Here is a 26710-nt window from a genome sequence, read left to right as displayed (position 1 = left end):
CGACGTGACGTGAAGGCGACCACAGGAGCACGAGCGCACCAGGCGAAAACTGTACGTCACGATGGCGGGCGTTGTAATGACACTGCTGAGTGGCTTGTTAGGCCGTCAGTCGAGCACGGCAAGCTGGCGTGCATGGTCGGCGAGGACGATGGCGTCGCGCGCATACTCGCTTTTTGAGATTGCAGCAGGAGGAAGTGCCGTGTCTACGGGCAAGGTAGGTTCGCGACCGTACAGTAGATAAAATGGAGAAAAACCGGCGGTGTCGTGCCGGGCAGAATTGTACGCAAATGTTACGTAAGGAAGGGCAATGTCCCAGTCGTGGCGGTCTTTGGAAACGTACTTGGACAGCGTATCGGTAAGAGTACGGTTTAACCGCTCTGTCAGGCCATTGGTTTGAGGATGGTATGAGGTAGTCAGTTTGCGTTGAGTGGAGCAGGAACGCACAATGTCAGCGATAACTTTCGAGAGGAAGTTTCGACCACGGTCAGTAAGCAGCTGTCGCGGGACGCCATGAAGCAAGATAATGTCACGCAAGAGAAAGTCCGCGACGTCAGCGGCGCACCTGGTAGGGAGAGCCCGAGTGATAGCGTATCGGGTGGCGTAATCAGTCGCGACGGCTACTCATTTGTTCCCAGAGGATGACGTGGGAAAGGGACCGAGCAAGTCTAATCCAACACGAAGGAACGGTTCTACAGGGACGGTGATCGGCTGGAGATGACCGGCAGGTAGCACATGAGGTGTTTTCCGACGCTGGCAGGGATCACAGGCAGCAACATAGCGTCGAACGGAGCGAGCGAGACCAGGCCAATAGAAGCGGCGGCGGACGCGGTCATACGTGCGGGTTACCCCAAGATGTCCTGCAGTGGGTGCGTCATGGATCTCAACGAGCACAGTCTGTCGTAGCTGTTTTGGCACGACAAGAAGAAGATCAGAGCCGTCAGGGAGGAAGTTCCTTCGATACAAGATGCCGCCCTGGAGGACATATCGGCCAACGGATTCGTCGGTAGGTGTTGAGCGCAGACGCTCGATAAGTGCTCGTAGCGATAGGTCTCGGTACTGCTCATCGGCGATGTTAGCGAAGGCAGACACAGAGAAAATGCCGTTGGCGCTACTACTGTCGGCGTCGTAAAGCTCTTCGACCGGGTAGCGAGACAGGCAGTCGGCGTCCTTGTGTAAACGGCCAGATTTATAGGTGACACTATACGAATATTCTATGTCGATTAGATGTGAGAATGCAGAGGCCTCGTTATCGCCCCACTGGAAAGGGGCGTCTTTTTTCAAAAGCTCGGTTAGTGGTCGTGCTATGGTAGCGAAATTTTTCACGACACGGCGGAAGTATGAACAAAGGCCGATGAAGCTGCGCACATCCTTGACACACTTCGGAACAGGGAAGTGCGCAACAGCATGGATCTTGCCTGGGTCTGGTTGCACTCCGTTCGCGTCAACGAGATGTCCAAGGACGGTAATCTGGCGACGGCCGAATTGACACTTCGATGCGTTGAGTTGCAGACCGGCTCGACGAAAAACGTCCAGGACTGCTGAGAGGCGCTCGAGGTGCGGAGCGAACGTTGGGGAGAATATGATAACGTCATCCAAGTAGCACAGGCACGTGGACCATTTGAAACCGTGAAGAAGGGAGTACATCATGCGTTCAAAAGTGGCAGGGGCGTTACATAGACCGAACGGCATCACTTTGAATTGAGAAAGACCGTCGGTTGTTACAAAAGCAGTCTTCTCGCGGTCGAGATCGTCCACGGCAATCTGCCAGTAGCCGGAGCGAAGGTCAATAGAGGAGAAATAGCGAGCACCGTGGAGGCAGTCAAGGGCGTCATCAATCCGATGTAGGGGATACACGTCCTTTTTGCTAACCCTGTTAAGATGCCGATAGTCCACGCAATAGCGCCATGAGCCATCCTTCTTTTTGACCAGTACAACAGGTGACGCCCATGGACTATGTGATGGTTCAATAATGTTGTTGGCAAGCATTTTGCGAACTTCTGCGTGAATAACTTGACGCTCAGCTGGTGAAACTAGATACGGGCGGCAATGAATAGGAGGGGCATCGCCGGTATTAATGCGATGTTTGACAGCTGTAGTTTGGGCCAAAGGGCGATCGTTCAAGTCAAAAATATCGTGGTAGGAAAACAGAACACGGTAGAGTTCACGAGCGTGCTCGGACGGCAAGTCGGGCGCAATCATTTGCTGTAAGTCAGCGATGGTACAATTTGCCGACTGCGATGGTAGAGGAGCATCGGATGAAGTGTCGTCTACTGCAATGGATGCCACTGAGTGATCCGCGAATGAGCAAAGCTGGGCCAGAGACATCCCGAGTGGCAGCACTTGTGTCGTCAAGCCAAAGTTGACCACTGGCAGGCAGACGCAATTCACCGTAATAGATAAAACTGTATGAGGTACTGTGATCCCGTGTGTAAGGAGGACGTCTTGCATAGGAGCCGCAATGTAGTGACCGTCGGGGACTGGTGGGGAAGACACTAGGTCAACGTAGGTCAGTGCCGAAAGTGACAAGCGAACGAAGTCGACGGAACTAAGGCGACTGGGGTGTGGTTCAGCAGGATCCAGAACAGGCAGGTCAAGGCGGAGAGTACAGGCGGAACAATCGGTGAGAGCAGAATGTGCGGAGAGGAAGTCTAAGCCGAGGATGATGTCATGGGGACAGTGGGCGATGACTGTGAATAGCACGATTGTTGAGCGATCGGCGAAGGAGACGCGTGCGGTACACATACCAATTACTGGGGCTGTTCCACCATCGGCGACACGGACAACAGGCGTCGTGGCGGGCGTGATAATTTTCTTGAGCCGGTTACGAAGGTCAGCGCTCATTACGGACAAATGCGCCCCAGTGTCTATGAGTGCAGACACAAAAACACCGTCGACTTGCACGTCAAGAAGGTTCAGATGAGTGGGCAACGTCAGGAGAGGATTTGGTGGCGTAGGGAGCAATGCAGCGTCACCTCGAGGCGCTGCATCGTCTAGTTTTCCGGCTGTGAGTGGCGTCCGAAGGGAGTCGGCGAATAGGAGCGACGGGGCTGGGGGTAGCGAGATTGTCGTCATTGGGGCGAAGGCGAACGAGAATAGGAGCGGTTCGGTGCAGGAGAATCAGCGGCGGCGTAATCGGAGCGTGCGGCATAGGGACGAGAAGGGCCACCTGGGGGGCGAGAGTAGGCGGTATAAGTAGACCGGGTCGGCGAACTCCAGCGACGGCGACAGTGCCGAGAAATGTGCCCGATTCAATGGCAGTGGAAACAAATGGGCTTGTCGTCAGCAGTGCGCCATTCAGATGGGTTGCGGAAACGTGGTGGGTAAGGAGGTGCGGGACGGGGCGGAATCGAAGAAGCCGGGCGGGTATCAGGACGATGGGCCGAGCAGATGGTGTGAAGACCCATGTTTTCGAATTCTTGGCGGACAACAGCCTGGATCAGTGAGACCGTGACTGCAGATGTGTTGGATCGCCCGGCCTCGATCTCGCGCCGGGCGATCTTGGTAACATCGGCAGTGTTGTTGGGACGAAGAGTGTCGGCACAGGACGATGTCGCTGGGGTGTTGGGCAGACGGGCAAACTGCTGGTCAATACGTCGGCTTTTAGCGAGTTCCAGGTGGCGGCACTCCTCTATAACAGCATCCACCGTCGCTACGTTGTCGCAAACGAGCAAGTTGAAGGCGTCATTGGCAATGCCTTTGAGGATATGGGCAACCTTGTCTGACTCAGTCATGTGGGTATCAACTTTGCGGCACAGAGCCAAGACGTCCTGAATGTACGTGACATAGGGCTCTGTTGACGTCTGCACACGGCCGGAAAGCGCCTTCTGCGCGGCAAGTTGGTGACCGTAGGGGTTGCCGAACAAATCCCGAAGCTGTGTCTTAAGTGAATCCCAACTGGTGAGCTCATCTTCGTGCGTGCGATACCAAACTCTAGGTGTGCCACCGAGGTAAAAGACTACGTTGGCGAGCATAATAGCAGGGTCCCACCGGTTATTGCGGCTGACGTGTTAAAACAGGCTGACCCAGTCATCGACGTCTTCCCCATCTTTGCCCGAGAATACGCCAGGATCACGGGGAGCGGGGAGAGTGATGCAGGTCGTCGAAGTGGCAGCAGGTGTCGGAGCTGGCGGAGTCGGGTTGTCGTCGCCGGGAGCCATGAAGGAAGGCTCGACGTACCGTCCACTGCGAAACTCCGTGATGAGGTACAGGGAACGTCCACCTCCACCAGATATGTTACGTAGGAAGACGCAGACGAAAAACTATGTACAAGTATATTTACAAGAAAATACGCTGTGCTTGGCCAAGAGGCAACAGCCCGCGCTAGCTTCTTATCGTCGTCTTCGCACTGCTAGCCTTTTCGTGATCGCACATATTGTTCCATAGCAATATATATATATATATATATATATATATATATAGTAAAGCCGATAAAGCGGTATCTCTTTTCTGAAGTTCCCAAACTGACGCAGTTTTTCTTTTGTTTGGGGCCTATACACTTAAAGAAATTGTACCTCCGCAACGAGTTATCTTGATTTACGCGTAAATTGTAGCAGCGTGTAAGCTTTCTGTGGGAGGAAAAAGGGCGCTGCTTTGCGCAGAAAACTAAGAACGGTTTCAGAAGTCTACGTACTGTACACCACACAGGGTGCCGCCTTGTTTTAATGTCATTCTTGGTTTTGTGGAGAACAACGCATAACGAATTAACCCCAGCTTCACTTTTATAGGCGTCTTTTTACCGAACATTACATTCAAAGTCGCGTTTGGTCTATCATAAATATTTTTATTACCTTAGAATACCGGACCCTGTCATGGGAAGTTGCAGAAAAAGTATCACTTTGAAATTATGTATTGTCAAATTATCGTAATCCAATATCTTGCTCTTATAAGCTTCACGGAACACTTGCAATTTACGACATAAGGTCAGTACGTTCGCAAGACATATGTACTTCGTATTTTAAAAAGAGCAGCAGTGTTGAGATATAAAGAGTGCTAGAAAAGTTCGTGTAATAAGGCATTTTAGTTCATTTAACTATACCAACCAAGCGCTTCTTTATGGAAAGAAGCAGAGAAATAACAACATGTAGCACTACAATGTACATTGTTGCACTTTTTTTGGAGTAATTATCGCGAAACTATGGCTATGCTCAGAATTTGTTCCAAGTGGATATGTTTTGCGAAGTCACCATCATTGAGTAGGAATTTCGTAAACTTAATTTAAATATATGTTGTACAAGCAAGTGAAAGCGCCTCGAGCAGCCAGTCTTGCGTGTATTCGCGGGCTTCTTTCACGCTTGCAAAAATATTTTTATGTAGCGCGTATTGAGCAACAAAAGCCGTATCAGGAGTCTGCTCATTAAAATAATTGATAATCTGATTAATTAATTAGGACTAATCTTGTAATTAGGTGGAATATAAAACCATTATCTGATCATCTCCAAGTGACTGCTGGCAACAATACCTCGGTATGGTTCAGCTTCGTGGCATCTGCATATTTTAAAAATTTGGCTCTAGTTACCTAAAAAAACTGCATATGCACAGGCTCAAAATGCCAATTAAGGGACTTTAAGCCTATTTGGAATGCCTTAAAAAATCCCATCGTCGAAAAATGACACCAAGCTTGTTAGCCATATAACAGGGCAAGTAGAAAAGTAAAGATACTTTTGCAATTTCTCGCACTAGGGTCTGGTAACACTGCTAGTTCCAGCGCTGAATTAGTGTCGTCTGCAACACTTCTGTGGAACGTGTCACTTTATTTCCGCGTTAGTGGTTAGAGTGTAGCACACCGTTAAACATGGCATGTTCATTGTCGATCTGCAGCAAGGAAGAAATCAGGGCAGTATGTCGCTTTTTATTTGCGGAAGGCGTTAAACCTGAGGAAATTATTCATCGGATGCAAGCATAGTATGGTGACAGTTGCTTATCGCGATGCGATAAGCAACCGTCAACATACGAAGCGAGATCTATGAATAGATAGAGCGTTTCAAACATGGAAGAACTTCTTTACGTGACGGGGAAAGATCGGGAAGGCAATCGTCCTCAAAGACTCAGGGCAATTTGAAAACCGTTGAGAGTAGCATGATGGAAAACATACGAATTACAGCGGATGAAATCGTCAATACTTTATGGATCAGTAATGGTTCAGCGTATTCCATCTTACACGACAGGCTGAATTTTCAGAAAGTGTGTACAAGGAGGATCCTGAAAGAATCGTCAGCGCAGCATAAGGCAAAGAGGTTAGACATCTCTCGCAAATATTTCGCCCGTTATCGTTGCGAGGGAGATAGATTTTTAAAGCGACGTTTTACTGCTGTAGAAACTTGGCTACATCGTCACGAACCGGAAAGCAAGGCTGCGAGCATCGTTTGGAAATACTGATCATCACCAAAATTAAGAAATTTTAACATGAGGCGTCAGCGGGTAAGATTATTCTAACACTATTCTGGGACATGGAAGGTGTGGTAGCCGTTCATTTCATCCCAAGAGCCAGAACTGTGAACATTGAGAACTATTTTGATGTGTTGCGAACTAAACTGGAACCTGCAATCAGATCCAACCATCGCGGAAAACTGCAAAAAACGTGTCATTCTGCAGCAAGACAACGCTGGGCCACACTCTGCCAAACGGACGGCCGAAACAATAAAGGAGTTGGGATTCGAACTGCTCGAACACCCGCCCCACACTGCAGACCTGGCTCCATGGAGGAAGGAAACTGAGGAGAGGCCCTACTCCCTCCGCGCGCTAGGAGAAAAGTGTGGAGGAAATGACGTAGTAGGTTCTCCTTTGTTTTGCTGTTTTTTTTTGTATTTCTTTGCTGTAGTGGCCCCGCCTTTCGGGCCACAATGGTGGCTTTGTTGTTGTTCTGTGCGCTCACGCGTGTTGCTCCGTAGGTTTCGTACCGTGAGAAAGGTGCCGTGCGGGCAGGTCTTATTGGTCTCCGTGTTTTGTTGCGCTGCGTTATCTGAAGCGTGCTCTACCGCATGTTGCTGTGGCCAGGTGGGACAGGAGGAACTAAAATTCGTGAAATGGACGCGCATGCAACGCTGTACGCAATGTACCACGCCACGGCAATGGCAACGGACGAAGAAATATCCGCTAGAAATTTTGCCCTCTTTGGCGGAATCACGCTAACGTGCTAACGATTGTTTAGTATTGCTGCGGAGCGCGCGGGTCCGAGCAGCACGGTTGCGCGCGGCGCGGCGTGGTTTCGCGAGAAATGTAAACAAGAGAGGAGAGCTGGCCCGATAGGCGGAGCAACACCATGAGCAACGCCAACTTCCCGCTTCACTTTCGCTTCACAAAGAGTGACGTCAGGGCATCTCCTGAGTTTCCTTCCTCCGTGCCTGGCTCCAAGCGATTTTCACGTTTTTAGAGTATTAAAAGAAGAGCTCAGGGTAAGATTTGCGACCGATGCAGAACTCATTGATGCGGTGCAAAATTGCTTGCTGGTGCAACCAAACAACTTTTCCGATGGAATATACAAAACTCACGAAACGTAGGCCTTGAAGTGCAGAGAGGCTATGTAGAAAAATAATCTATGGCCAGTTTTCTATGATTAGAATAAACGTCCCATTGCTCAAATGTCTCTGACTTCGCCTCGCTCACTATGGCTTGCATCGTTTCACTTTTTGTTCGTTTCGGTGTTAGAATCCATATATATATATATATATATATATATATATATATATATATATACATTCATATTATCAGAAGCCCGTAAACAAAGACACCAAGGACAACATAGGGGAAGTTACTTCTGCTAAATGAATCAAGACATTAAAAGTTGATGAAAATGAAAGTGGATAAAAAAGCTACTGGCGCAGGTGGGATACGAACCCATGTCTTCGCACTACGCGTGCGATGATATTACCAACTGGGTTACCGCGGCTATACATACATACAAACCATACATATATATATATATATATATATATATATATATGGTGCGGACATTGGTTACTCTGATACATACGTTTCAACGTGGTAGAAGTTGGCTGCTTCGGTGTAGTAGTGGCTGGCGGAGGAGGAGACGGTTTCAGCGTTGTAGGTGGTGGCGTTCTGGGTGGTGGCGTTGACGGTACTGGGATGGCCTTGGGCGTCAATGGCGGCATTCGGGTACTAGTTGGCTTGATAGATGTTTGCGATGGAGGCACTGGAGTGATCTTCGGTGCGGGTGGACTTGGCAACGGGCGCACACTTGGTCTTTGTTGTGTCGGAGGGGTAGTCGACGACAGAGAGGGTGTCATCTGTGAAACGTGCTGCCCCCTAGTAGCGGGCGGCTGTACATCGGCAGATGTCGCAGCAGTTGGTGTCTGCAGAGACGGCGGATTTCGAGGATCGTTTGTTCATAAACATATCACACTCAAAATAGACTACACACTAAGCGTTATGTGTGCACTGTAGGACGAAGGCCTCCCGGAGTGGCGTCGAATTACTTCTGTCATCTACCAGCCCACAGAATATCTGAGAGGCGTGCAATTATTCAAATTGAACCACACCATCTCGTTCGCGTGCTTCCGCGAGTGACCTTCCCTTACTTGCCACTAATGTTATAATGATGTCATACCAGCTGATCCTTGTCCTACTTACTGCATGTCTTCCTCAACTCCATCTTTTCCCGCTATAGTCCACAAAAACATTAGCTACTCTGTCTTACTCCCTAATGCATACCGCTATTTTCGTGTCTTTTAACGGGGAGAAATTATAGTCACACAAATTTTGCGTTATAATGTGACCGGATGTGACTTGCAAAACTAAGGAAACTGCAAATACTCCGGCTACATCTATAAAAAAGTACTATACGAGCTTCTCTCCTGTGAAAAAAAAAACGGCAAAGATAATAGCTCTGCCTCACCTTTTGAACGCCACAGCTCGAGATAAAAAGAAACAATGTAGGCAGTTTATATTGCATTCACTGCATACTATCACAATGCGAACATGTTGCCACAATCGTAATAATTTAATAAAATAAATTATACAAGCAAGCTAACAATTTTAACAAGCATTAGAGCCAACATACTGTGAATATACACCAAAAGAGTCGTTTAAACATGTATTATTTGACCTTAATTTCAATATGAACACCGTTTCTGACTAAGATAAAAATGAGAAATCTTGCCGACGAATTTTTCTTGTGGACCTGGGATTTAGTAATGATTGTGTTGCTGCCTTTTGTCCGATCGCAGTATTTACATGCTACTTGTTTGTCTATTCTTATGCGGCATATATTTCACCAATGCTCAGTGTCGGCAAAAAATTTGCACCATTTCTCTGCTACAATACCGTTGTAGATATTTTTAATGATATCTTATTTTTCATCTAATATTTCGAGCACACGCAGATGCTGCGATTTTCGCCAGCTAATGTGATGACAGTTTCTCCTAAATACCCGTTGGTATCAGCTAAATGACTGCGTTTATATTTTAACCTACCATGCCTTCAGCTGCGCACTTGTACTCCGGGTTGAAATGGGTTGGTCTATTGAGTGTCGTTTTTTTTTTCTCTCTCTTCACAAGTGCCCTAGTGCAGGGGGACACCTTAACTAGATGTTTTGCTTATTATTCCTGTGATCAAAGGCTCTCCGGATGGAAGAATACGGTTTTATGACAGAACATACCGGCCGTCCTCGTGTGCTCTTGGTCGCTCCACCGCTTTTTGTCCCTCTGGAACCACCATATTTCCCGAAAGCTTGATTCCCATCAGTTGCTTCGTCACCCCCATGATCCTCTATTTTAGTAGTGTCCCCTGGACAAAAAGAACAGTAAGACCATCGCGCACAAATTCACCTGCTCAATCCTGCTTCCCGACCACACTTCCCTATTCCCGTCCACATAGTGTTCGAGGGAAATGGTCGGTCCGTTTGCCTTAGTGTGAAGAGTTGTAGCTACATGTACATGAAAGGGCAGAACATACTTTTGCATGACAGTGCGTGGTAGGGTGCGTATCGTCGACACCAGAAAGAAGGCGCCTGTTGTCCATTTGGCGGTTCCTGTGTCCACTTGAAACATTTAAAAAAAGAAGTCCACTTGAACCTATATCAAGATGAAAGCCGAAATTTAAGCTGTTGCTATTGACGCAACGTATTTCCAACGCAGCAACGCATATGCAGTCGCGCTCTACTCACGCACTTCCTATGCACACGCTACACTTCCTTGCGGCGCTGCCGCGAATTCCGCAAGGAGCGTGGGTTTTCTCCCGTCCTCCGCCGAGGACGGGAGAAATTTTCAAGGACCTTCTAAAGGGGGGGGGGGGGGGGGGAACAAGCTTGTTCAGCTCAATTGAGACGTATTGGCCGTAAGTAAAAATCTGGGTATCTAGTAACCACTTCAATAAGTAGGGTTGCGTTGTTTGGTTGATATTACAAGCCGTATGAACAGGAAAATGATAATGAATGATACCTCTTCATGCCGAGAACACGGGGCAACTCTCATGGGCAAAAGGCATGATAGAAAACGAGCATAATAACCGTAAATAGGGAGGAATGTGAGTCTGTATTTTTGTGGTCCTCCACTGTAACACCCCCAGGTGCCATTTAACTTGACTGACGCACCCAGTGAGACCCCTGGTAACGTACACCTTCCAGAAGTGGAAGGAAACATCAACAGGTTGCAGTCCAGTTAAGCAAGAGACGTTTAGAGTATAGGTGCAAGAAAAAAGAACGAAAGATATTGGTATGGCCGGATCCCTTACAGGCATTGGCAGAGGTACAAGGTAGAGAAGTTTTGCCGAAGAGAAAAATATTAAGCTGATGTTTACAAAAATGCTATAATCAATGGTATGTATACAATACCTGATTTACTCAAGCAGACTAGGTGACTATTTGCCAGTGCTCCGTTTGAAAGCTGATGCCAATAAATCATCATCATCAGCCCAATAGAAGTAAAAAAAGTCTGTCAGTTTAGCCCGAAAAGCGAAGGTTCAATGGCGATTTCAAATTGTTAGAGAGCTGTATAAAATAGGCATAATATTTTATTGGCTGTACAAACTTCCAAACAATCACTTACTAACTGAATTAACAAGCATGGTGTCAGGTGCGGAATGGCAAACAAACACTTTTTACCCGGAGATCATATTCCATCGCCATAAAAACACTAAAGCCGGGAAGAGCGGCGGCAGCAGCGAGCAAAGTGACCGCGTTGCCTCTCGCTACAGGGTGAAGTGTGCGGCGGGCACACAGCTCAGACGAAGCCATCAGTCCTTGGCGTACCTAGACTCTGCACCCATCGCAGATTACATTCAAGGTAAGGCCCGCGCGGCCGCGTTCAATCGCTCCATACACAGCCGCCAGCAGAGTAGAATGCCGCCTGCTCCACCCCCTCCAGTGTTGCGCTCAACGAAAAACAGCGCGCTTCCGCCTCGCTTTCCTCTATTGCGCGTACTAGACGCAGCCACCATCCTCGCATCACACTCGCAGGCTTTCACTCGCACCCCCAGAATACGCTCAATGTGCAAGATGTCATCGCAGTTGGACTATATACAGAACATCACGGCGGCGACGACGGCGGAAATGATGGCGGGAATGCTCCTCGAGGGTCCTTACCATTCCTATGCAATAAAGATTCATGAAGTTGCAGGTTGCGCAGTTTTTTGCCAGCACATGTGAAGTCAGGTTTTGCTTATACGCGCATTCTGGAAGCGTGCCACGACAGCTGAAATCTGTTCACTTTCTTTTGTTCAGTCACTGTAAATGCTAGGCTTTTCGGAAAAGCTCGTTCTTTCTGGTTAAGCTGTTACCTTTGGCTGCATATTGACGTACCATAAAATTTGACACGCCGTTTAGGTTTCCTTCTAAAAAAAGTTAGCAACCATTCCTGTCTGTGAAGATGGAATGGCAGCGAAAGCTAACCACAGCCAAAGCTCTGAGACGAAATGGGTCCATCTGGCGTTGCACTACCTTCGGGATGGACCTACGTATGGGGAGTGCTTAACGCCTGCTTCCCCATTGCCGCATGTCGGCCCGGCATTGCACTATCTTCGGGATCGACCGACGTATGGTGAGTGCTTAACGCCAGCTTCACCTCCGCCGTGGTTCGGCCCGAAATTGCACTATTTTCGGTATCGCCCCACGTATGAAATTCAAGAGCGTGTTACAGGTGCCCGAGGCCACAAGGGTATGTGGCATTGAGCTGGGACCCTTTCTGCACTGTCACCAGGATCAGCACACATGATGATTTTTTTCTGTTGACGGACGCCGAAAAAAAGTACTGAAAGTTAGTCATACATAGCTTTCGTTGTAAAACGGTGATAGAAATAAAGATATCGAACAAGAACCGTACCGGAAGATTAATTTTTTTAAATAGCAGGGAGTGGGAAGAAAGGGCATCGTATATTCCCGGCTATTCGATAGCGTTTTTTCATATCTATGGTAAGGTGGCGGCTCACGGGCTCCCCTTTTTGGACGTCATAGTAACACCAGCAATTTTTTATAAACCTCCTTGTTTGCGTAAAGTGCCCAGATGGACACGCCCAGAAGGGTGCGCGCATCGAAGCCCTACATAATTAGGGACTGAGAAGAGCTTTGCCAGAGTAGTGCCTCTTACGGTTCATGTGCATATTCGTCCCTCAGCGCGGATGCCTTGACGCTTCCCTAGCGCGGCGTGGTAACTCAGATTGCGAGAGAGGATTCACGGCGGTGATGTGCACGGGTGTCTCATTTCAGGAATCGCCAGCAGTTTGTGCGCAGGCGCGAGTACAAGTGGGTGCAAGAGAGAATTAGGGATGCTCCTGCCCCATTAATGTCTGACTTTGAAGTTTCTTCGCTCGTTTTGCATAAGGTTTTCATTCTTGATGTCCGACGCACCTTAAAACAGCGCAAGTTTAATGCTTTCGCGCATCTGCAATAAACATCTGCATTAAAGTTATCCGATTCGTCGAGAACCTCACAGGTTCAGCGATCCCCTCGGGACTATCTCACGATTCCGTGTGTTACTGTTGCGACAAACAAACGCAACAAACTCGCTAGCAACATCCAATGAGCACGAGAAAAACATGCAGACAACATGTAGAAACATTTTCAGTTGGCGTTTAGGTCATCATCCATTGGTGCTCATAAACGTGCGGGGTCAAAATTTTACAAATCATGGGAGAGCAAGATGAAAATTAAGGTTTTATCCGCACCCCTTCAATACGAAGCACCGTGACGATAAAAGTGACAGCCTGTTCCAGCTAAACACTGGGTGTTTAATTTTCGATCATTCAAATTTTATTCATAAATTTTATTCATAAAGCAGGTTGCTGCAGACCAATTCCTAGGAGAGTTGAATGTACCTTGCAGCTATAACGTGAGTTTCCGAGTAGTATTTACCCAAAAAATTAACTACCTTTTTATTGGTGTCTAGGGGTTGTTGCTTAAATGGCGAATTTGATGGCAGCAACATTTTAGTGAACCTCGTTATTTAAACCTTGAAAGTGGCACCTAATCTAAAATATTCATCACCGAAGTTCAATGGTCAATCCAGGAAATAACGAGACCGAGCGTACGGGGAATGCTGATAAGGCGGCCCGTTACCATCTCAGAAGAAAACGCCCCGTAACGACAAGTGCTAGGCAGTTTGAAAGTGAACGTCTCGAGCAATTGTGAGTGCTACTGGTACGGCTCGCTTGGCCTGACAAGCATGAGTCACTTGGTACTGAGTCAAGGATTTGCCGCGAGATGGTATCATTCAAATGTCGTCCTCCGTATCTTAATGGGCCGTTGCCGTCTGATGGGCAGCGGAACACGCCTGGTCTCAATACTGCCGCGATCAAGGTTTGGAAAACGATGATTAACATCTGTAATTAGATGCGATTTGCAAGATTAAGAAAACAAATGCGTAGTATGAAATGTCACTGTGTTAAAATTTGCAATTGAGACAACTGCCTCCAAGGTAATAATAAAGATGCATGGAAATTTCGCTCTGTTGTCCCAAACACCGGTAACCTCAGGCCCTCTCCCACAGAGGCCAGCGTCTTCCCTACAGCTGTCACTGCAGAAGAAGCAGTCTGGCACGCTAACAAAGGAGAAATCGCAGCCTCGAACTTCAGCCATCCTTGCTGCGAAGGGTTGTCGTGTGCTACTGCTCCCGAGCGTATTGTTGGAAGTGCCCGCTAGGTGGCTATCAGTGGCGCCTCTAAAGGTGGGGCACTGCGCGCATAGTATGTATATACTTCCCAAATACCATAACAGCAATCATATGAAAGAAAACTTTCGTGTTCAAGATCGAAAGCCAATCCATTGTAAGTGATGAAATGCTTCATCGTACCTATCAGTAGCCCTTATCGTCAATATGTTGGCACATCCCTCACCCAAAGGAAGCAATCGAAGCAGTCGTTATGGAGAGACATGTATCGCTAGCGAAACTCCTAATTTCATCGGAACTTTGAATTGAAAGCTTCAAGCAGTTCTTTACAGCGTCATAGGCAATGCCTAAAGTATGCTCTAGGCACTAGAGCACAGCTAAGGCTGTCTTGAAAAGGAAAATTCAATCACCTTATGCCTGAACATATCACGATCTTGCGTTGTTTAGCAATACAAACTGAGAAATATTCACTTCTTCACTATATAAAAGAGAACCTCGAATGCCTGCCTCATAAAGAAGACACAAGAATAATCACATGAATTCAGCTGATTTTTTACTGGGAATATCGATATCTTCCATATATCGTATATTACAAATAAATAAGGCTTCGGATTCTTTTTCTCTGCAGCCACACGGTCCGAAGGGCACATTTAATTAAAATATTTATGCCAAGCAGTCTGTGTCAGTTGACCAAACAACTTCGTTATGTCCGTTCCTCAAGCAACGCGCACCAGTAAATTGCTCGAATGAGTTGAACGTCTAGAGCAGTAAATAGAATAAACATTGGTGGGCTCATTTCTGTATGCTGCAAACAGCTGATGGCCTCAGTAAGCTATTCTTCCAATTACCGACGCTTAAATTTAACCAGGGAAACACGGCCTAATTTTGAGAACTAATGAAACAAACAATAAGGTGCTGGTAGAATCCAAACTTCAATGTGGTCCTCGTGTCACTGCGGAGCGTTCTCTGAAGAAATGCAAAAATTCAATCTTTAGCCTTGAAGTGCTCGTTGTGAGCAAATATGTTTTAACGGGTTAAAGTGAAGCTAAATGTTGTAGAAGTGATAAATTTATCCAGTGTTCGTGACGTGCCTGTTGCACTGTGGCAGATGTGGATTTTTGCGTGCTATATTATTGCGCTTATGCTTTTATTATTCACATAAGCTGCCGCTGCAGATAGTAGATCCGAGCACGAAAAACCTGCAGTGGGCGGGTCGGAGCTCCTTCGGCTGGCACTGTCGCGTTGCCTTTGAGAAACCTTCGAGAAATATGTTGCTGTCAAGAAAATAAGCTCTTTGAATCAATTTTCACGTACGAATGTGTCGTAAAAATATATTTGAGATGTCCATCATAAGTATACAAGCATATACGGAACGAGAGCTTAACAAACGGAAACGCTGCACAAGGCGCCCGGACACCACCTGAACTGTAGCAGACGACAGGCGCGAGTCCGTGCCTTGACGTCATGGGAGCGTCGCTCGCAGCGTCCCTGTAGGTCGCTCTCGGGGCTTATGGCGACTCGTCTTACGCGATGAACGGATGAGTTTCCTCGTAGAACGGGCATAGAAATCCTTACGCAGTTAGGAACCAGAAAGCTCGCCTTCGCGCAACCGCGGCTGCTCGTTAATGAAGAAGTAAACGCACCTTTCGGATAGAATGGACTCGAATTACACTACATATGTATGCGAATGCTGCCTCTGAAACCATGATGCGTTCAAGGCGTCCGTCGATCTCCGTATAGTAATCAGCAACTTTGCTTTAAAAGAAGCCTGGGTATAATTTGTGCGTGCGTGTATTCGCCTTTCGACCTTTTATGCACTCACACAGCGCTTCACTGTATGTGGATCCCAACTGGTTGGATCTGCTGCATTTTTTATTCTGAAATCAATATATCGACACTCCAAGCGAAATTTACCCGTCGTCCTCACCGTCGACGTCGCCGTGGGGTCCGGCGTATATTTGGGTATATCCACGCTGTATGTTTATTCATTCCGTAAATGCTGGTTATATTAGTGCAATATCAAATCGCCAAAGTTGCGCATAGCATGTCTTACGTAGTTGACTATAATATTCCTTAGAATTTTGAAAATTGCAGTATTTGTTTGTCATTCTGAAAACGACAAACGAATGTTAGCAAATATAACAATCACAGTGCCTGCCTTTTATCGCAAAACTCTTCAGAGCATTACATACTACATTTCCAAATAATATCAGTGCTAAAAACTGAAAGTGATGTATTTTACTGGCACCGATCTTTACGGGCAGCCTAGTGGCACCTGTGCTATGTCATTACATGCAATTTAGGGAGGCCAGAACTTTTGCGACACCCGCTTTCGTCACGTCCGCGTGTGTCACACCCGCTCATAATTAGGACACCGCCCGACAAGTTCATGCGCAACGCCAAACCTTGCGATCGGAGTCAGTGCTTGACCCTGCAGGCGAAAGTGCCAATGTTTATCAACACTGGTAATAGGAGCGCACAAGTGATAATAAACTTAAAAGACTGAACCACGGCAATGTTACATATTTTACATTCTCCGAGCGTTTCGCGCTGCGACTGCCTTCCAAAATCATATCAACTCGCACATGCGGAGGTCAGCCACGCTTGATAGGACATCGTGTAGCTGGCGTGCACGCAGCTATACGAGTGCGGTGTGGCCACAATGCCCTTGATTAAGACTCAAGAAATGGTGGAACTCGATGAAAGCGAATGCGCGCCGTGCTGCTATGAAGACAAAAATGCGAAGAGTATTGAAAAAAACCTCACTCCGATTTCGCACGTGGCCGAAGAATTCCGAAAGGCTGTAACTCTGAAAGAGTGCGAGCAAATAAAGCGTGTTTAGCTTTACCTGATGCGCTGTTGTGACACGTGACACGTCAGGCCTCCTGCGCATGTGCCAGTTTTCCGCAGCATCACGCTAGACATGACAAGAGATCAACCTTAAGACGCACCGCGACGGCTTAACACGGTAGAGGGGAGCCTTAAATTATTAATGGCGCATAGAATAGGCTCTGAGAGTGTTACACATCCCTTGCGCACCGCCGAACGTAATGCTGTGTTGCCATCGGATGAAATGCAAAATTGTAATCCCGCACAATGTAGCCTGAAGCTAAAAAGTTAATCCGAACGGATTTCATGGAATCCAGTTTGAGTTTTCTTTGTAGCTTCGTGCTACATTCGGGCAGATGACTACGTTTTTCCTTTCATGAAATTTCTCCACCTTGCGAGATTCTGCAGAACTGATCTGCCATCTGATGCGTGTAAAGCAAATCACTCCCACGAACTTAATAGCTAATCTCAATTTATAGCAGAAATAAATACGTTATCTCAATAATAACGACGAAGGGCACCTTATATATCATTCTCAGCATGACATGAGATGTAAGGATAGCGAATTTTACCATTTGTTTTAACACAAGACGAGAAGAAATTTAGAATAAAGCGTGTGATCTGGACTGTGTGGCCAGGACCATACATTCAAGGTAGCCACCGGTTGCTTTCGTGGTAGTAGAACTTAAAGTACAACCTTGTGCAGGGGACTTGCCACATGGGGCTACCCGGTACTATGCACTTACCAAGGAAAGATGAAACTTGGTATTGTGAAAAGGTAGTGTAAAGGACATTACTGCTAGGGCGACGCGTAAGGCCTGAGACCTGAAGCAGGTACTATAGGGAACGGCTAAGTGTGTATTGCATACCGTGGTGCCAAAGTGTGTTACTTGCGTACCCCCCCCCCGCCTATTAAGATTGCGACATTCTTGTGTCGTTAGCACAAAGTTAAATGACCTTAATTAAAATATAAATAACATAGATGTTACAAGGAATATGAACGCTAGATGTGGTTATGTGATGTCGAAGTAGGAATGACACTGGTGTTAATATTTCGATACGGTAAGTTGTCAGGAAAGTCTACTTGTCTAATATTTCCCTCCAGCGGTATTTCATGTTCACCCACAGTTCATATCCACAATGAAGATCTGGCCTTGAGATTCCGCAATCGTCGCCTCATATTACGCCTCTGTAACATGCTTACGCTCGCAATGCAAACGGCAGCCTCAGAGTCCAGTATCAGAGCTATGAAAAATGCTTATGAGTTTGATCTCAAGTGATGAATGCTGGCGCCGTTTTATCTTTATTCCCTACATGGTGGGGATTTGGCTGATGCTCATGTCGTAGCAAGACCACGACGGCGTGTCAGATGACGAGGAGAATGATGCGGCACTCCCCAACCAAACTTCAACGCAGGGGACACAGAGAAAAATCAGTTGGCAACTCTTAACTGGAGCTGTAGCACTAAATTGAAAGAAGTGACACTAGGCGCATATACCGAAAAGCATCAAGGAGCAATGAAACGGCAAGAACTCACCTGGAAAAAGCTGCCGAAAGACTAGTATTCCACACAAGAGGAGCAGGAAGAGAAGGAAAGCACATGCTAGCAGGAACATCGGGCCGCAGCCATCACGGTCGCGTTCTCTGCGAAGAGGAGGATGAAATGATCTTTTGACGCAGAAATCCTCACCTCGGTCATGGGCAGGAATAGCAGACATTGCCACTTTGGCCATCTGTTGAAATTTAGAGCCCTACACCTGCGTAACTCAAAGGGCCGTAGACGTAATAGTTCTGCGGAAACACGCAAGGAGGAGAAAGGTAATTAGTAAAGGGAAATGAGACATCCACCCAATCATAGCACTTTCTACAAAAGAAACCCACGCGGGTTCTTCGAAATAAAATTTTCGCAGTTGAAGAAAAAATCGTCCTGGTCCGGGACTCGAATCCGGGACCACCGCCTTTACGGGCAGCCGCTCTACCATCAGAGCTGACCAGACGGCTAGCAGATGGCAAGGCGAAGTCGAACTTGTCAACAACTACTCGAAGCAAAGGCAAGAGATTGACGTAATAGTTATGCGGAAACCCGCAAAGTGGAGAAAGGTAATTAATAAAGTGAAAATGAGACATCCACCTAATTGTAGCAGTTGCTACAAAGGAAACCCATACGGGTTTCTCGAAAGAAAAGCCCCGCAGTTGAAAAATTTGTCCTCATCCGGGACTCTAATGTGGGACCACCGCCGTTCCGGGGCAGCCGCTCTACCATCCGAGCTGACCTCATTTTGCGTTTATTATTTCTCAAATTTCCCTTGAATTATATCTGGATTTCCCCTTGCAGATTTCTAGGCTCTACATAGTATCAAGCGGTAGAGGGAAAAGTCTTCGCAGAGACCTGTACTTTGAAAAATTCGAGGGCACCTAAGCACTTCTTACGAGTTGTGAATGCGAAAGCGTTGCCGTCCAATCGAACGCACCTCTGAGCAGCCCTTCCAGTTTTCTAATATTATATATATATATATATATGAGTTTGATCTCAAGTGATGAATGCTGGCGCAGTTTTATGTTTATTCCCTACATGGTGGGGATTTGGCTGATGCTCATGACGTAGCACGACCACGACGGCGTGTGAGATGACGAGGAGAATGATGCGGCACTCCCCAACCAAACTTCAACGCCGGGGACACAGAGAAAAATCAGTTGGCAACTCTATATATATATATATATATATATATATATATATATATATATATATATATATATATATATATATATATATATATATATATATATATAATGCTTATGCGGTTTATTGAGCCGTATTTATATATATATATATATATATATATATATATATATATATATCGCGAAGAAGACGAGCTGATGTCTACCGCCGTTTACGGAGCACGGCACACCCGCACAGGCCAGTGGATGCAGGAGAGGAGGCGCCAAGCCAATGGCGGCATGCGAGATGGCGCGAAGGGGCGCGCACATTGGCGACAACCTCTGTGAGCTTGGACGGCTTCGCGTTTGACCTTGACTCTGACTAGGCAAAGAAATGCTTCGCATTTAAAAGGGCAAACTTCACTTGTACATTCAAATTTTGTGTGATGTCGCATCGTAAATTCTTACCTTCTCTTGGTTTCTGGAAGCGAAAATTCAAAAGAATGTTTGGTATACGTTTTAGAATTCAAGTATTTTTCAGAATTTGACAATTTATTTGTTGGCGAAAATGCAGAAATATTACATGCGTGTAGCTTACATAAGTAGAGGCATAAGATGCATATGTAATCTCATATTGGGCGTATGTTTTATACATAGCTCTTTATATATGGGTGCGCGACATATACATCTTGTAAGACTAAGATGCACGCTACAATCAAAGCTTGCTATTCATATTGGAACGAGACCATAATATGGGACATTGTCTGTTATAATATCCAAGTATGCCTAAATCTAGTGTCATCGCTACGAATTGATGGTGTCACTTTTGTTACCCCATGTGTAGAGATATGACTGCGAAGTAATTAAAAGGACCAACCACAACTAGCAGTAAGCATTTGTTATCAAATAACACTTCTGCACAAAGGCTGTTTCTACTTCTCAATTTATTTGTGCTCGTGTCAAGTAGGTCTCCAGATGACTACACTTGTCATCACTCGATAGATATATTTTAGGAATGATGCCTTAAATGAAGCTTTACAGCCAACCCGTACACATTGAAAAGTATACGGAGCACTTTCACTGGAACAGCAAACAGTTATCAAGAAAGTTGAGCGGCCTAAAAATGCTCTTGAATACGTTGAGGTTCCGTTTTCTGGGCAGGGGTCATCTAATATTATGCCGATATTAATAACTACTAATTTTCAAGAAAATGCAAATAGCGTTAAATGACTATATCGCAGTCATGCATGGCTGCAGGCAACATAAAACAAATGATAATAATTTATGGATGTTTTTGGCACAAGGGCAAGATCTTGAAGAGTGCCATGCAAAAGGCGAAGAGTTGCCAATGTAAAAAAAGAATGAGTTATCAGTAGTAGAGGTAATATGCATGTAGAAACGCCTAAAATTATTCGCTGAGAGGCCGCAAAATATTGGACGACGCTTATGCACAACCTTTAAAAATGAAACGCCCGGTAGCTTTCAAATATCCCTGACTGCTTTTCACGCTTCCCGGCAACTGCAGCTTATGTAACTGTAATGTTTACCGGGAAACGCTGGTGGCGAACGCTATGAATGAAGGCGAGCTTTCTTTTACAAACGCGGCCTCTTGCGTTGGCCGATCCTGGAGGTAGCCCGCAGCCACGCCAAAAAATGACATCATTTTCAGATTTCTGGTAATGTTTCCCACTTTTAATATTTCAGTCTGAGAAGATGTAACATAAAAGACTTGCGTTGTCGGTGTTATGACTCACGAAATTTCTTTGTGGGCTGACTTCAGAATTCCGGGGAATAATTTTGTCAACAATGTGAGACAAAGTATGAGCAACTTTCGTGGTAGAACGGTGCGGCAATGTAACCCGCATGTACCGCATGTAGTAAAACAACGCGTGCGATGTACTTGCACCCGAACATGTACGGAAATTTTAGCTCATGGGACGCCGACGACGGACGCGGACTCCGGATTTTCGGTGACACAGGGCGCTTAACGCTTTCGCGTGACAACGTAATTATATTAAAATGAGGACAGTGACGTGACGCCTGCTGCCAACACAAAAGTTGCATTAGAAAAAAAATGGAATAGAAAACACGTGTGTTACAAAACTGCAAGTGCCCACCAGAGCCCATGAAGCAAAAGCTTGGAGGCACGTGCTTGAGTAAAAATATATTGCAGCAGCAGCCACGAGTGACAGAATTTCCGACGAATGATTTTTGCTGAGAACTCGCAATAGACACACAACATTCCGAATACTTTAAAACTAAGTTACTGCGAAAAAAATTACCGACGATTACAGTACTCCCTAATGTGAAATTTGAGCGCAGCTCTATATGCGTTGCTCTTCACGATATAGTGGGCATAGTTATAGACATAGTTTCGTGACTAGGAGTTGTACAGCCTTATTCCTCAACGTTACTAAAACTCGACAATATTAGTCGTAGTTGCTTCGGCAACGATACCGGCCACCCAACACGAAACCCAACAAGGAGTCCAGTGCGGCTAAGCCCAGCGCGGCTACAGGGGGGGGGGGGTACAACCACCATGCTCTCGCTTCTGTGGTGTCGCTACACAGCAAACACCTGCTCACACAGACGCCCTTGCTAGGCAAAAAACGAAGGAAACTACGTGAGGGCTGCGATAACGCTCGCCCTTTTTGACCATCAAACTTTCCGCTGCTTGTATGCTTCCCCTGCCTATGATGGAAGCACTGAGGCAACTTTAAATTCCGTAGACTGAAAAAAAAATATCACGCATATCAAAGCCGTGAAATAAGGCCTGTCAGTTTGAACGCTACAAACCAGTTCACCTGAATGTAGCGTAGAAGCAACGCTGTACGAAGAACCGTTTACTTCAGTTGGCTTAAACTTTCGGCAATCACCCAAGCCATTAGGCAAGACATTCGGCAATCTTGAAATATCTGCACACTTTAGGATTATCAGTGAAAAAATGTTTTACTTTAGCATATACAAAAAAATTTATTGGAAACGCACGGGAAAAACCCAATTTTCTTCATAGAAACGCCTCAGGTCATCGCAAAAGTTAGTCTTTATATTTACGAATTTTATATTATATCCCCGATGTGTCGCGAAAGGCAGCCAAGAAGATAACATTGTGACACGGATCAGCTTCCGCGACCGGTGCATTCCGAAGTCGTGTATTGAGCGTTTAGCAACAAATGCTATCATAAGGTTTACCACTGGGGAAGCCAAACCCACCTGTGTCTCCCATTGATGAATCTGAAAAGGAAAAGAAAGGCATATTTTAGTGAAAACTCTAATTTCTCTGAGGTCATTGCTCATTTACTTCCTTAAATTTTTTTTCAGTAGCTGTGACAGCAAAGATCTCTGGTTTCAACGTGGTAGTACATATTTCTAGAAGCTGCAGTAATGTGCGGCGGTCACATTTTTTTCTGATTACATGCGCTAGTATGTTCCATCGAGCCGACGCGCACGTCTTCGCTATGAAGGAATGCCAGTGGCAGCATGCTATTGACGTAGAAAGAAGATCACCGCCCAGGCACTCCGTACAGATGGTTAACCAGCGAAGCTGGAACGTACGGTCCCGGTTTTTATCACTGGGTTAAGCACGACGGTTCATTAAGGGACGGCTTGGTAGGCTGCCGGATCCCGGGCACGTAGTGGCTTCTTGCGCTCGGCTGCATGAGCCTGCTCTTATTCCTGAGCGGCAGCATAGCCACGGTGTTCCAGGTGCTGCTCACGGCGTTGCTGATCGAAAGCTGCCTGCTCCTCAAGAGTTCGTATGACGCACGTCCAACCCATTTCAGAGAGAGAGACAAGCTGCTGCACACGCGTTAGCCAGTGATGCAGAGCAATGATGGTACTACTGGCGCAGCCAATCGCGCACATCTCTTTCTCTTTTTCGCGCATGTGCATAAGGTTGCGCCGGAGGAGCTTTCGGCGTACAGGCGACGGCCGGACGGACAGATAAATGGGCAATCCATATACAGCTTCGCTGTACAACATTAAAGATAACCTTTTGTGTAAATGTCATGTGTACATGTGTTTATTTACAGGGTACGGAAGACGGGGAGCGTAAAACGCTGCTAATGCGCCTGGCTGATCGGCACTACTTCCTCGGTAGATTTCAAACGATGGTGATACGCCTAAATGACGGGCGGTTCTTCATTAGGTTTGTCCGTCAGAGAGACAGACACAATCCTGGCGATCTAAGAAGATGGCAACAAAAAGCAATCGTAGGAGGGCTTCAGCCGATCTACGTGAACAGTTTCGCAACCACGGGATCGCTGACGAGAAGATGGCGGCACAGGCTCTATCTCATAGTTCAGAGCTGAAATTTGCACAATCCCATTAAAAGCCATGATATCTCGGCAGCAACATAGAGGGAAGGCCGGTCGATCCTACAACTAAACCAGAGTTGGAATGAAAGATTCCAGAGTCAGGGCCAGCTCGATGATGCTTCTGGTGGGACTGATCAGCGGCCGTAAGGCGACGGCCATGTCTGCATCCTTCAGGATGCTGCTCAGATTGAGATACAAGGAAGTATTCCGATGACTCGGGCTGGCAGGGTAGGATTGTATAGATGGTGCCGGAAAGTTCGCGGCCACACAGTAGGAAAAACGCAGCGAAAACCGGTGGTGCCTTGAGTGGCAGTACTATACGCAAAGGTGACCAACGGAAGCAGTGCTCCACTTGCAATAGCCAAACGCCACGTACATGGCGAGCATGTCGCCAAATGTGAGGGTGAAACGCTCCGTCAACCCATTCGTCTATGGACGGTATGCGCTAGTCGTGCGGTGGATAATCTGGCACTCCTTGAGAAGCGACGTCATGATTTCGCATACAAAAGCGTGGCGGTAATCACAAAGCAGCTCCAAAGTGGCTGCGTGACGAAGAATAAAATGTCGCAGTACAAATGATGCAACCTCTTGGGCAGGGACAGATGGTAGTGCAGGAATTTCTGCTTAGCGTGCTAGATGGTCCATTGCAGCGATAATCCAGTGGTTTTCAGTAGCGGTGCGTAGCAGTTGATTCCCCTCCGATCAGAGCGAAGGGTCGGGCAAGGAAATGGGTGTAAGTGTGCGCCAATAGATTTAGGCGCTGTCTTTCGGCGCTGACACTCGAGACAGCAGCGGAGGTACTTGCGAACAAACTTTTACAGAAGAACTTTAGTTTGGCCTAGTTGGCGTTTACTGCGTATCATATTGACCGCTAATAATTATGAGGACAGGGGAAGACGGCGCCCGTACATGCCAGGCAAGTTGTACCGTAGTCAAGAAACTCCGCAGGGCGCATGGAGGATCAGTATGTAACGACAAGCATTAATTGATATGATGTTGACGCGATGTTAACAGCAGCCATTGCCGGCATTCAGGTAAATAGTTGCAATGACGCAGGACTTAGTCGTGAATAACAAAGTGTTGTGCTTGCTGTCGTAGGCTCCCACATACTAGTACACTTAGAGGATCAGCGAGTAACTCGAAAAGCGAGAAAGTCGGCGCGCTTTCCCTCTGCTCAGAGCGCATGTCATCGACATCAAGAGCTAAAAGCACAAACTTGAGTGGGCAAAGACTGTCCACGTCAGATGAACTTGGTGAGTGGCAGCGAGCGTAGACGTCGCTGTGCTTGCGTCTGGAGCCATACGCGACCCGGATGTTGTACTCTTGCAAACGGAGCGCCCAGCGTGCAAGGAGGCCAGTAGGGCCTTTGTGTGTGGATAGCCTGCACACCGCGTGATGCTCCGTCACTACATCATATTGGCGGTCGTAAAAATAAGGTAGAAATTAATTAAGGGCCCAGAGTACGATCAAACACTCTGTTTCGATAACAGATCAGGTCAACTTCCCCTTTTTGAGCATGCGGCGGGCATACATAGTAACGTATTCACCAAGACCACGCATTGATTTGGCGTTAACCAGCCCAAGACTAACAGCAAAGGCATATGTATGAACTTCAGTTGGAAAAGTGGAGGGAAAATTTAGTAGAATCCGAGAAAACGTGAGCAGATGGATAGGGCGTTGCACCAATGAGAGGTTGTATCAAGGGGGTGGTCATCATAGCGTTGTTTTTCACAAAGCAGTGAAAATAGGAGCAAGAGCTGACGAAGTTGCATCGAGTCTCAGGATCGTGGCCTTGGGTGTGTGCCAACTGCGCATAGTTTTGCCCGATCTAGAAGCACGTCTCTTTGGATACGACATGACCTAAGGTTCTGCGCCTACGAGCATGGCAGAAGCATTTTTTGACATTGCGTTGCAGGTAAGCATTGGTAAAACAGCTTAATACCTCTCTAAGTCACTGGAGATGAGTTGGTAAACTAGGCGGTAAGACAGCAACATCATCTAGGTAGTACAAACACCTGTGCTAGTGTGACCACGCAAGACACTGCGCTTCATGCGCTCGAAAGTAGCAGGTGCATTACATAGACCAAATAACATGACATTACATTCGTATAAGCTGTCTGGGGGGACGCATGCGGATTTTGAGCTGTTAGCCTCTGCTATATGCACTTGCCAATATCCTCATCTCAACTTCAAAGAGGAAAAGCACTCGACAACTTTCAAACAGTCAAGAGAATCATTTATGCGTGGCAGTTGATATACGTCCTGGCGCGTGATTTTGTTAACAAGGCTGTATTTAGCGCAGAAGCAAATAGAGCCATGTTACTTTTTCACGAGGATGATTAGAGATGTGCTCATGCTATGGGACATGCGAATAATGCCACACCTTAGCATATCGCTCACTTCTTCGTCGATGAACTGGCGTTCAGAAGCTGAGACACGAAAAGGGTGCTTCCGGAGCGAGGAGTGCGAATCGTTGCTGGTGCTAGAGAATCAGTATACGACATCGACAAATCCGGGCAATGTGTCCCTGACTACCACATTTATAGCGAATTGGACGGCTGTCCCGTGTGCGTCGAGAATCTGACTCGCATGGCAGCGGTGGTGCAGGTGGCCGAAAGAGCATCGGGGGTGGTCGCGAAACTGCTTAAAGGGAAGGACGGCGAGCAAGTATGGCTTGCAGTGACGTCGGTATACATCAATGGCGCCGCGACGGTAGGCAGTTCAATAAAAGCCCGCAGGCATTCGGCGACTTGCGCCTTGATAGTCTGCAAGCCCGGGGTAAATGAAGAGTATGACTGCGCGTTCGTCAAGGCGACTAAGCAAAGCTGCCGAGCAACTCATTCGCGCACCGGC

The 26710-nt window shown here is 46.8% G+C and overlaps 1 protein-coding gene across 1 annotated transcript in view; it reads right to left on the bottom strand.

Annotated features, from left to right (window-relative positions):
* The window catches only part of LOC140212903 (uncharacterized), a 50955-nt gene that overhangs the window by 2379 nt on the left and 21866 nt on the right, over positions 1–26710 (bottom strand). The window contains exons 3-6 of the mRNA XM_072284023.1: positions 22755–22775; positions 18421–18527; positions 9614–9741; positions 7970–8309 (exon numbers count right to left, since the gene is read on the bottom strand). Of these exons, the coding sequence (XP_072140124.1) occupies positions 7970–8309; positions 9614–9741; positions 18421–18499 (547 nt within the window). The 5' untranslated portion in view covers positions 18500–18527; positions 22755–22775. The remainder of the gene's footprint in view (positions 1–7969; positions 8310–9613; positions 9742–18420; positions 18528–22754; positions 22776–26710) is intronic.

Source organism: Dermacentor andersoni, chromosome 8 (genome assembly GCF_023375885.2).
Source record: "Dermacentor andersoni chromosome 8, qqDerAnde1_hic_scaffold, whole genome shotgun sequence".
NCBI lineage: Eukaryota > Metazoa > Arthropoda > Arachnida > Ixodida > Ixodidae > Dermacentor > Dermacentor andersoni.
Note: the sequence above shows the minus strand (reverse complement) of the source record. Positions and strands in the feature narration are given on the sequence as shown.